The sequence below is a fragment of the Kryptolebias marmoratus genome, linkage group LG14 (genome assembly GCF_001649575.2).
Source record: "Kryptolebias marmoratus isolate JLee-2015 linkage group LG14, ASM164957v2, whole genome shotgun sequence".
Taxonomy (NCBI): domain Eukaryota; kingdom Metazoa; phylum Chordata; class Actinopteri; order Cyprinodontiformes; family Rivulidae; genus Kryptolebias; species Kryptolebias marmoratus.
Window position 1 is genome coordinate 2248714 of NC_051443.1, and position 11671 is coordinate 2260384.

The 11671-nt window shown below is 49.8% G+C and overlaps 2 protein-coding genes across 5 annotated transcripts in view; both read left to right on the forward strand.

The window, feature by feature from the left end:
- ago4 (argonaute RISC component 4) overlaps positions 1-8453 on the forward strand; it is a 17442-nt gene extending 8989 nt beyond the window's left edge. Inside the window, exons 6-19 of one of the 4 annotated variants that reach the window (XM_017439057.3) lie at positions 394-528; positions 788-875; positions 959-1106; positions 1184-1303; positions 1384-1545; positions 2960-3108; positions 3248-3432; positions 3504-3663; positions 3737-3908; positions 3988-4131; positions 4212-4346; positions 4434-4535; positions 4877-5076; positions 5218-8453. In XM_017439057.3, the coding sequence (XP_017294546.1) occupies positions 394-528; positions 788-875; positions 959-1106; positions 1184-1303; positions 1384-1545; positions 2960-3108; positions 3248-3432; positions 3504-3663; positions 3737-3908; positions 3988-4131; positions 4212-4346; positions 4434-4535; positions 4877-5076; positions 5218-5326 (2009 nt within the window). In that variant the 3' untranslated portion in view covers positions 5327-8453. The remainder of the gene's footprint in view (positions 1-393; positions 529-787; positions 876-958; positions 1107-1183; positions 1304-1383; positions 1546-2959; positions 3109-3247; positions 3433-3503; positions 3664-3736; positions 3909-3987; positions 4132-4211; positions 4347-4433; positions 4536-4876; positions 5077-5217) is intronic. The other 3 variants (XM_017439058.3, XM_017439059.3, XM_017439060.3) reach the window with 3 other exon arrangements.
- Positions 8454-9092: 639 nt separating this feature from the next.
- LOC108249588 (claudin-4) lies at positions 9093-10683 on the forward strand. Its single transcript, XM_017439066.2, has one exon. It carries the CDS (start codon positions 9987-9989, stop codon positions 10668-10670), a length of 684 nt encoding a protein of 227 aa, XP_017294555.1. The 5' UTR covers positions 9093-9986; the 3' UTR covers positions 10671-10683.
- The last annotated feature ends 988 nt before the right edge of the window (positions 10684-11671 follow it).

The window sequence follows — 11671 nt, forward strand, 5'->3', positions numbered from 1 at the left end:
CGGTCCGTCCCACGGTCTGGCTCACGGTCCGTCCCACGGTCCGGCTCACGGTCCGTCCCACGGTCCGGCTCACGGTTCGGCTCACGGTCCGGCTCACGGTCCGGCTCACGGTCCGTCCCACGGTCCGGCTCACGGTCCGGCTCACGGTCCGTCCCACGGTCCGTCCTACGGTCCGGCTCACAGTCCGGCTCACGGTCCGTCCCACGGTCCGTCCCACGGTCCGGCTCACGGTCCGTCCCACGGTCCGGCTCACGGTCCGGCTCACGGTCCGGCTCACGGTCCGGCTCACGGTCCGGCTCACGGTGGTCCGGACCGTGAGCCGGACCTGCAGAGTCTGAAGCTGGCGACTGGTTTCTGTAGTAACTGATTGAAGGTGTTTGTTCCACCTGACAGTGTCGGCCACAGCTTTTTACCGCGCCCAGCCTGTGATTGAGTTCATGTGTGAAGTTCTCGACATCCAAAACATCAACGAACAAACCAAACCACTGACGGATTCACAGAGGGTCAAATTCACCAAGGAGATAAGAGGTGAGCGTGCGCTTCCTGCAGACACACTCACACACACCTAGTTAACATGATGACGGAGGTAACGTGCAGGTGGGAGCCTGCAGGTTTGTCTTTAATGCAGCATGTAAAAACTAAAGAGGTCCTAATTCAGTGAAATTTTCCCATTTTCCCACAGTTTGAGTCTCCAACAGGTGCAGCTCAGTGAGATCCCACCTTAAATTCATGTAAAGTGAGGTTTTCTGGGAGTGTTTCAAGCATCCCTGCTTTGTGTTTTAACCAGGTTTGAAAGTTGAGGTGACACACTGCGGTCAGATGAAGAGGAAGTATCGAGTGTGTAACGTCACCCGCCGACCTGCCAGCCACCAAACGTAAACATCGTCCTGTTCCCCCTCACCTGTCTGCAGTTGCTCCAGCTTTTCCTTTACCTGACGTTGGTGTGCTTCATTCACAGCTTCCCCTTACAGCTGGAGAACGGACAGGCCATGGAGTGCACGGTGGCTCAGTATTTCAAGCAGAAGTACAGCCTTCAGCTGAAGTATCCACATTTACCGTGTCTGCAGGTGGGCCAGGAGCAGAAGCACACCTACCTTCCTCTGGAGGTGAGAAACGGGCCGCTGTAATCCCTGATGCTTCCTCTCAGTTCCTGTGTGGGATTAATTATTCTTTTTCTCTGTAGGTGTGTAACATCGTGGCCGGCCAGCGCTGCATCAAAAAACTCACCGACAACCAGACGTCCACCATGATTAAAGCTACGGCTCGCTCCGCCCCCGACAGACAGGAGGAGATCAGCAGACTGGTGAGGCTTGCTGGAAAACAACAGACTCTCCTTCCTGTGTTCCAGCGCCTCATACAACCTTCCTCTGACCCCCCCGATAGGTCAAAAGCAACAGCATGGTCGGGGGCCCGGACCCCTACCTGAAGGAGTTTGGCATTGTGGTGCACAATGACATGACAGAGGTGACGGGGCGTGTCCTCCCTGCGCCCATGCTGCAGTATGGGGGCCGGGTGAGTACAGACACAGGGAGGGACTGTGGCAGGGTGAGTACTGGGCAGGGGCTGCGCAGGGTGGGGGACAGCAGAGTGAATGCTGACACATGGGGGGGTTCCAGTGTGCCAATCATCTTTAAAACGTGGATCAAATCAATTAAATGACTAATTATAGAGTTAATTAGACCAAATGATCAGTGTGTAAACACTGGAACGCTCCTGTGTTCGATCCTGGGGGGCATCTCAGCAACCTGTGCTCCTTCACTAACAGGTTACAGGTGTGCAGGTAAATCACCTTAGAGTCAGAGATTAATGAGGCTAAATAATGCACTGTTAGTAACACTCATCAACATTCACCAATCAGTGATGTACAACTAAACACCCCCCCCCTTTCTAAATAGGTTTTGCTCAGATAGCAGCGAAAGTCTGGATTTTAACTTATTTCCAGGTTGACTAAGTCTGGAAAAACTTATTTATTCCCCAGATGTGTCCCCTGTTGGTCATTAACAGAAATGCAGATATAAGATGTTTCAGGGCTTCCTGGTTCTGATACAGCCTGTTAGTGAAAGAAAGGAGACATGGAGCTGCTGAGATTCACCCTCTGAATCTTAAATCAGCTGATTGTGGGTCTGTAGTCATGAAGCAACCAGACGGTTAGAAACCCTCACAGATCACAGATCAGGAAATCTGCCTGGTTGTCAGACTTCAGAGGCTGGTTTGGGGTTCAGGGATGGAGTGAAAGAGGGGAGGATGGATGTGCTTCTAACAGGAGGAAGATCAGACTCAGAATCACAGCCGGTGAAAATGACTTCTGTCCAAAAAGTAAAACTTGACCTAACTATAAGGATCTTTTCATCATTAAACCCAGTTTTTAGTTGGATGAAAATCATGTTTCCTGTCTAAATACAGCAGCATGTTATATTTTATTACCTGTTGGGATTTGAGTCTGATCAGCTTCTTTAAATGCAGACTGAGAGCTTTTCCTCCCCCGTGATGAGCTGGTTGAAACTTCTTCAGCTGCATTAGAAACCTGAACACTTCCTGGAAAAGGCTTCAGTCTCTTTTCTGTCGTGATTTTACTTGAGTAGAAACTGCTGGATCTGATTTGGACATTAAAGAGATGCAGGAGCTTCAGTGTGGTCACTTGATTTGGAGGATAAAGCTCTTAATGGCCTTTGGGGAATCTTGTTAAGTTGATTTAAAGCCTTTTGGATTTATATTCAAAGCCTAACTCGGACAGCAGTCAGCTTTGTAACATGATGTCTGTTATTACCAGTAAATTAAACTCTGAGCTTGTTTCCTCACAACGAGTGGTTGGACTGAAGGCGCCTCCCTCTGTGTTTATTGGGAACATGTAACAGAAAAATGAGCAGTAGAAGTTAAACTGTTTGTATGCAGATTGATGGAAAGTTGGTTGTAGTTGCTGTATCAGCTCGTCTAACCGGGGGGTTGACTAAGAGTGTAGGGACTCTCTCCGCAGAATAAAACCGTGGCCACGCCCAACCAGGGCGTGTGGGACATGCGAGGGAAGCAGTTCTACGCCGGCATCGAGATCAAGGTGTGGGCCGTGGCCTGTTTCGCCCCCCAGAAACAGTGCCGGGAGGATCTGCTCAAGTGAGTCACTTCCTAACTTCAAACTGAAGCAGCTCCGTTTGTTCCTGTTTATCACCTGCATGACTCCAGTTGTTTTAATGGTGTGACCTTCAGGCGGCAGTTTCTGCTCCTCACACAAGTCTGTAACGGTTTCTAACAGGAGCTTCACAGACCAGCTGAGAAAGATTTCAAAGGATGCTGGGATGCCCATCCAGGGTCAGCCGTGTTTCTGTAAATACGCTCAAGGAGCCGACAGCGTGGAGCCCATGTTCAAACACCTGAAGATGTCATACGTGGGTCTGCAGCTGATCGTGGTCATCCTGCCTGGGAAAACCCCGGTCTACGGTAGGAAACAGAAAGCTTTCCCCACCTCTGGGTGAGGAACATGTTCATCATGTGTGGTGTTTGTTCTGCAGCGGAGGTGAAGCGGGTGGGGGACACCCTCCTCGGCATGGCCACGCAGTGCGTCCAGGTGAAGAACGTGGTGAAGACATCCCCTCAGACTCTGTCCAACCTCTGCCTGAAGATCAACGCCAAGCTGGGAGGCATCAACAACGTTCTGGTTCCTCATCAGAGGTCAGTAAGATGAGAAGAACGTCTTTCATCACACAAGAAGGAGACGTGATGACTGTCTTTGCTCTTCGTCCAGGCCCTCCGTGTTCCAGCAGCCCGTCATCTTCCTCGGTGCTGACGTCACTCATCCTCCAGCAGGTGATGGCAAGAAGCCGTCCATCGCTGCCGTGGTGGGCAGCATGGACGGCCACCCCAGCCGGTACTGTGCGACGGTGCGAGTCCAGACGTCTCGACAGGACATGTCCCAGGTGATTTAACAGATAAACAGTAGAATGATTCCTGCTGGGACCTTTCGTCTTTTTGCTGACATGCATTTTGTCTCTGCAGGAGCAATTGTTCAGCCAGGAGGTGATCCAAGACCTCACCAACATGGTGCGCGAGCTGCTCATCCAGTTCTACAAGTCGACCCGCTTCAAGCCCACACGCATCATCTATTACCGTGGTGGCGTGTCTGAGGGGCAGATGAAACAGGTTCATAAGCTCTGCTTCAGTCCCCGCAGCTCTGTCCTAGCAGCAGGAAACGTCTCAGCATCAACGTGTCTTTGCTGCAGGTGGCGTGGCCCGAGCTGATCGCCATCAGGAAGGCGTGTATCAGTCTGGAGGAGGACTACAGGCCGGGCATTACCTACATCGTGGTGCAGAAGCGTCATCACACTCGTCTTTTCTGCTCAGACAAAGCTGAGAGGGTTGGTTTGAGGCGAACGTTTCTCTGGGTTCTGCTGGTTCTGCTGGTTCTGCTGGCAGAGTCTCACTGGGATGTGATTGGTCCGCAGGTCGGGAAGAGCGGGAACGTTCCAGCGGGTACCACGGTGGACAGCACCATCACACACCCGTCCGAGTTCGACTTCTATTTGTGCAGCCACGCTGGGATTCAGGTGAGGGAAACAAGAAGTTCTTATCATGGCAGCATTTTGTTTATAGATGCGGAAAATTAGTTTGTTTCCTTTTATTAAAAGAAAAAAAAAAACGGCACAGATGGTCCCTGAAAGAACTGAAAACTGACCAAAGTAATAAAATAAAAAACGACTGAAACTGATGAAAAATCAGTTGTGTTGATGTTTAGGCTCAACAGAATTATTTTAAGAACCAAACTAATGAAGCTTTCTATTACTTTTATCAGTTTGGAGTTATTTCATGGACCTTTATGGTTTTTTCTTTAAAAAAGGACACAAATAAAAGTGTGTTTTCATGTCTGACGGTGTGTGACGTGTTTCAGGGAACCAGTCGCCCCTCCCATTACCACGTCCTGTGGGACGACAACTGTTTCACCGCAGATGAGCTGCAGCTCCTCACCTACCAGCTGTGTCACACCTACGTCCGCTGCACCCGCTCCGTCTCCATCCCGGCTCCCGCCTACTACGCCCGGTTGGTGGCTTTCCGAGCGCGCTACCACCTGGTGGACAAAGACCACGACAGGTGAGCTGGGCCTGGGACCAAATTAGATCTTTGTTCAAAAAATCAGAAAATCAAATCATCACATCCTCCCATCTGGATCTGGTCGTGGTTATAAAACTGAGCTGCAGCTTCCTGATTGGTCGGATGTTGTCTGTGTTGCAGTGCTGAAGGCAGCCACGTGTCGGGTCAGAGTAACGGCCGCGACCCCCAGGCGCTGGCGAAGGCGGTTCAGATCCACTATGACACCCAGCACACCATGTACTTCGCCTGAGCATCGCAGCGCCAGCCAGGCCTCCTGTGGATCTTCTTATTTCATCAGTGTCAGTCTCTCTCTCTCTCTCTCTCTCTCTTCATCCTCACTCTTTGTTTTCTGACTGTGCACCAAAGCGGCTCACCTGCTGATGTTCTGCAGGTTCAGGGAACCAGATCCAACCAGCGGTCCCTGTCCAGCCGCCTTCTTAACCAGCAATCGAGCACTGCGAGTCCCGAGGGCTTCGATGCACAAACGAAAAAACAAAAACAAACCACACAAACGACAAGTCGAGCCATTATTTTGAGTTTGTTTTTGTTTTTTCTCTCTGAATGTCTGCACTCATGTGTTTGTAAAAAAAAAACCAACAAAAAACAAAAAAAACTCTGAGCCGAGGAGCGTGTCGTCGCCTCGTCCAGCTAAGCAGGACTCTGATCTACTTTACCTCAAAGCCCCTCGGGGCCAAATCTGTCACAAGGTCTGGGGTTTGTTGGGTGGTGGGGAGGGAACTCTATATGAACAGAGATGGAGGGGGTCAACCTTTTAAGAATGATATATTATAAATATATATATATATACATATATATATATATTTTCCTTTTTATGAGCGTGTTTAAACTTTTTCTCCTTTTTTGGACTTTTACAAACGAGGTGACCTGGATGTCCAACAAGCTTTCCTCCCATCTGTGTTTGTGTGTGTGTGTGTGTGTATGCGCACCTGTATATATCTGTACTGCTGTATGTGTGTGTGTGTGTTCCATGGCAGGCCACTGAACTGTAAAGGTAAATCAAGGAGATAACTGCTGTAAATGCCTCAGATGAGTTGTTTTTATATTCACACAGAAATCATATAAGCATATATTTACAACTGCAGTGGACAGGAAGTAGGGGCGCCTCCTGGAGGCTGCTGAGGGGATCTGCAGTGGACAGGAAGTAGGGGCGCCTCCTGGAGGCTGCTGAGGGGATCTGCAGTGGACAGGAAGTAGGGGCGCCTCCTGGAAGCTGCTGAGGGGATCTGCAGTGGACAGTAAGTAGGGGCGCCTCCTGGAGGCCGCTGAGGGGATCTGCAGTGGACAGGAAGCAGGGGCGCCTCCTGGAGGCCGCTGAGGGGATCTGCAGTGGACAGGAAGCAGGGGCGCCTCCTGGAGGCCGCTGAGGGGATCTGCAGTGGACAGGAAGCAGGGGCGCCTCCTGGAGGCCGCTGAGGGGATCTGCAGTGGATAGGAAGCAGGGGCGCCTCCTGGAGGCCGCTGAGGGGATCTGCAGTGGATAGGAAGCAGGGGCGCCTCCTGGAGGCCGCGTTGAGCAGTTAGAACCTGGCGGTGGAACCAGCAGATGAAGCGGTCTGACGTGTAGCAGTGGCGTCCTCGGTTGGACCTGGGGTTTTGGACCGGACCGTATGGTGACTCTGCAGGATGCTTCTGGACTCGTTGGTTCTGAAAGGCCACTTCATTGCACTGACCGGGACGCTAGGCAACCAGAGGGACTCTCTCAATCTCTTTATGCATTTATACATTCAACAAAGCAGATTTGTAAAAGTTTAATATAAGATGTTTCGTGGTTATCTTAAAAACTGTTGTTTAGAACTTGTAGTTTACCTTTGATGTTGTTGTTGTTTATCGTTGTTGTCGATGTTACTATTGTGATGAACTTTTAAGGTTGGCAGCAGAGCCACTTGTACAGTTCCCAGTTCAGGAAGCGGCTGAAGAGCGGTGTGTTTTAATTTGTAGCATTCTGGGTAACGGGGAGGAGGAGGAGGAGGAGGAGTCATGCTTCCTCTGAGCTGATTGGTTCTTGTGTAGCAGAAGTGCAGCTTCCGATCGGATCGATGGAGACAATCAGGACTTGTGGACAGAGTTGAGGCATTTATAAATAAAACGGTTTCTATAGCCCTGTATTTGAAGTAAACCCATCATAAAATCTAAGTTTGTTTTTATATTTTAACAGTTTTTTTTTCTTAAACACTGGATTCAATGAGCACTGCCCGTTCAAACAGCTGGTGGAGCCCCCTGGTGGTGGGAGTGGATGCTGCAGGACGGTGTGGGAGGGGGGACGGTCGGCGTGCACGCCTCGTCGGGGGGGCAGCTCAGTGAAAACCCTTTTGTAATAAACCACCCGTAAAGCTGCAGGTTTACTATGAATGAGTTTGAGCACCTTCCTGTTGAAGGCGTGCACGCTGGCGCAGCGGCAGGAAACCCCGACTGCAGGCAATAAGTTTTATTTTGAAGGGGGGCAGATCAGTGATAATCGATCAATCACTCCATCACAAAGCAATATTGTCCCTGATCAATAGTTCAAAGAAACAAAGCTATAATAAAATCTCCTCATTGTGCTCATCAGTCGAAATGTTCTTTATTTTTATATTTAGTTGTTTTTTTTTTTCTTCGCTCGTATCAATCAGTGGGAATGTGCATTTGGTGGAATAGTTGTTTTAGGCTTTAGGTCTTTTCCTTTAACTCCTGTAGACTTTGCTCGCCTGCATGCTGGAGTATCGTCCTTTTAAAAAGTCAAAAAAAATCTTTTTGGAATCATATTTATTATCAGAAATAAAGATATAAACTTTTTGGGGTAAATGTTTCTCAGTTTAGTGGGGCTGTTTTAGTCTAGCAATATGTGTCCCGTCTCCGATGTGTTTAAAGGATCCTCGTCAATCATTGGGGGGCAGGCTGTCTCCGAGGTGGGGGGGGGCTCTTTGCGCCGTGTTCAAATCCAAACGAGGTACTTTGTTCAAACGTGGACCCGTGAAAGAGCCGCCCCCCTCCTCTGTACCGGTGTTTGGCCCCGCCCCGGGGCGGAGCAGCGTTTCCTCTTTTAATCTTTTTTAAGCTCCCTGATGCTTTCAGGAGACATGAATTATTTTAAATTCCTCACTTTGAGATCTTCTTATATCTTGTTGTAATTTTGTGTATTTTGTGCATTTCATTTTGTTTTTACCTCTTTGGTTCCGGTTTGGGGGGGTTTGTTAAAACTTCTGATACGACCCACCTGATTGGTTGTAAGGGGGTGGGGCTTGTTTTGCTCCGCCCACTCAGCTGAGGGCCATTCACTTGCTATTATTATTATTATGTGACATGTTAAAAAATTTTTAGCCTGCAGGGAAATCTTGTGTTAATGTGCAAATAATAAATTGGTATTTTATGCCCTTAAATCAGATTCTGTTTGTTTTTATTTCAAACATTGTGTGACGTAAAATTATTAAACTGTTTATTCATAATGAGTTTTATCAGTAATTGGCTTTTTTTCACCTTTAATTATATCAAACTGTTCAAGTAGAAACTCCAAACTACAGAAGAAAATCCAAATTATGAAATTACATTTTGTTCAGGGTATAAAATAAAAGCAGAAAGGTGAGAAACATACAGAATAAATGTCATTACAGAATATTAATGTTTAAGATTTCAGTGTTTTTAAAAGAAACAGAAACAGGAAGTGCTCAGAGCTCAACCCTTCGCTGAACTCTGATCCGGATTCTGATGAACCACGGCCTTCGCGGTGGAGGTCAAAATAACCGAGCGGTCGTTTTGGCGACTTCCTGTCGCTTCAGGGTCGGCAGATTAACGACGCAGACCTGAACTCAGCTGTTCATCTGATAAACCCACAACTTCCTGAAACATTCTGGACTGTGGGTGATGGCATCATGAAAGGCTTCTCATCTTTTTGTGAAATTGTTTCGGTATCTAACGAAGCTCCGCCCATAATCTGAGGTCCAACCTGTGGATGAAAACAGGAAGTGTTTCTCGATGCCCTCGCCGGAGCGAGTGTCGGCTCCTCCTGTTTCCTGTCTGGTTGTCATGACAACGGTTACCGAGGCAACCGGAGGCAACAGAAGAAAGGAAACCTGAGCAGCAGATCTTATTGTGGTCATATTTAATTCATGGTGTGACTGAGCGCGCTCAGCTGATCCTCTGATCCTCTGAGCAGACAGAAAACTTGGTGGAACGGTTCACTGTGCTGGTTCTGGTTCTGGTTCTGGGTCTGGGTCTGGAAGCTGCAGGTTTGGGTTGGAAACAGAGGGTGAAGAGCCCCCACTGATCCACCAGCACCGCTCCATCCACCCCTCCTCCCTCCACTGCTGGACCCGGAGGTCTGACTGCACGGCTCAGAATCCGACCGGCCCACTTCATCCTGTAGCAGCGCTGCTGGAAACCTGGGGTCCTAAAAACCTCGGATCTGGTTCTGATTGATCCTTTTCATCGTTTTGGGACTAAAAGCTGAGTTTGGTTTTCTTCAGCCTGCGGCGACGGGATCCACCTGCAGCTACATCATCAGGTTAGATCAGATCTCAGTAAGGCTACACCAGACCGGGACAGTGACACCAGAACCAGCAGCAGGTCTGGACCGGACTCTGAGGACGGAGCAGACGCCACAGTTCGATCTGTTCTGATTGAAGGGTCAAAGGTCGCTCCTCAGCTCATCCATAATGCACGGAGTCCAGGTCAGGAATCTAAAGGAGGAGAAAGTGTTTGTGGTTCTGTGAGGAGCTGCGGGTCCGAAGGAGAACCTGAGGACCACCTGAGGAGGTCAGAACTCTGAGCACATGTTGAAGAGGAGAAAGAGAACATGGCTGCCGACTCGCTGACTTCCACATCGTAGGAAACTTAGGCAACACAGAAACGAGAGCACAACTTCAAACCCTCTGATCTAATTCAGGAACCAGAACCTTCCAGAACCTGCCGTCGTCATGGTGAACACGGGCATGCAGCTGATCAGCTTCACCTGCGCCGTGACGGGCTGGATCATGGCCATCGCCGTCACGGCGCTGCCTCAGTGGAAGGTGTCGGCCTTCATCGGCAGCAACATCCTGACCTCGGAGATGAAGTGGGAGGGCATCTGGATGAACTGCATCTACCAGACCACGGGTCACATGCAGTGCAAGACCTACGACTCCATGTTGGCGCTGCCGCCGGACATCCAGGCCGCCCGCGCCCTCATGTGCCTCGCCATCTTTATGGGCTGGCTGTCCTGTACGGTGTCCTGCTGCGGCATGAAGTGCACCACCTGCGCCGGCGATGACCGCCGCGCCAAAGCCGGCATCGCGCTCGCGGGCGGGATCCTCTTCATCCTCACGGGCCTGTGCGTTCTGATCCCCGTCTCCTGGACCGCCAACACGGTGGTTCAGGACTTCTACAACCCCAACGTGCCCCTCATGCACAAACGGGAGCTGGGCCAGGCCATTTACCTGGGCTGGGCCGCCGCCGTCATCCTGATGATCAGCGGCGCCGTGTTGAGCAGCACCTGCCCCCTGATGGAGCGGGGCGGCCGCTACCGCCGCGGCTACATCGGCCGGAGCTTCGCCAACTCCCCGGCACCGGATCCGCCCAAACCCATCACCTCCAACAACGTCCCGCTGAAGGAGTACGTGTAGTGGTGGTCGGGGGTCGGAGGTCGGGGGTTGGGGGTTGGAGGTCAGGGGTCGGGGGTCGGAGGTCTTCCTGAAAGAACTCTGAAATGTAAACAAAGTGTTCATTTCTTTATTTACACATTGAACTTTTGTTTTGTCTGTGTTGAGTTTGTCAGTCTCCAGGGGTCAGGGGTCAGGGGTCAGGGGTCTTCTCTTAAATACAAACAAGGTGAATCTGTTTGTTTGTTTGTTTATTTATTGCAGACAGAACTTTGTTTTGTCTGTGTTGAGTTCTTCAGTATCGACTCTGTTCCTCCAACTTTTCCTTCAAACTGAAGGCCAGTAACAGCAGGGGTCAAAGGTCACACAGAGACTTGAACATCTGCTTTAAATTTGACAGATATACTCATGTTTGTTGGTTTTTATGAGCGGCTGCGGCTCACGTCTGTTTGTGTCGTAAATAAAACCACCGAGGCAGGAACCGGACCGCCACGACGGCCGCTTCAGGATTCAGAGACACAAAAATCTACAAATACAGAAAAAATCTGCTGCAGGATTGCAGAAAGTGTTCCTGGTCGGCAACATCAGAGACTTTTAGGAAATAATCCTCGGTCTTCTGTCACAACGGCAGCCGAGCTAAACGTGTCTCCGGCTGACCTCTGACCTTTCTAGTTCTGCTTTCGTTGACAGGTGAGTGTAAGGACTGTGGAAGTCAAGTATTCGTGGACATGTTAGCGTGTGTTAGTGTGTGTTAGCGTGTGTTAGCGTGTGCTGTGCAGACTGCAGTGAAATAAAGACAGTTTAAACTTTAAGCCTCCTTTTCTTCTGTCTGTTTGTTTCTGTCTGACTGAAATCAGATCGTTTTCAGTCCGAAAAGATGCCAGAACGTTTCCATCCAGGAAGGATCCTCCTGGATAAAACTAGGTCCTCCTCAGTAGAACCAGGTCCTCCTCAGTAGGAGCAGGTCCTCCTCAGTAGGAGCAGGTCCTCCTCAGTAGGAGCAGGTCCTCCTCAGTAGAAGCAGG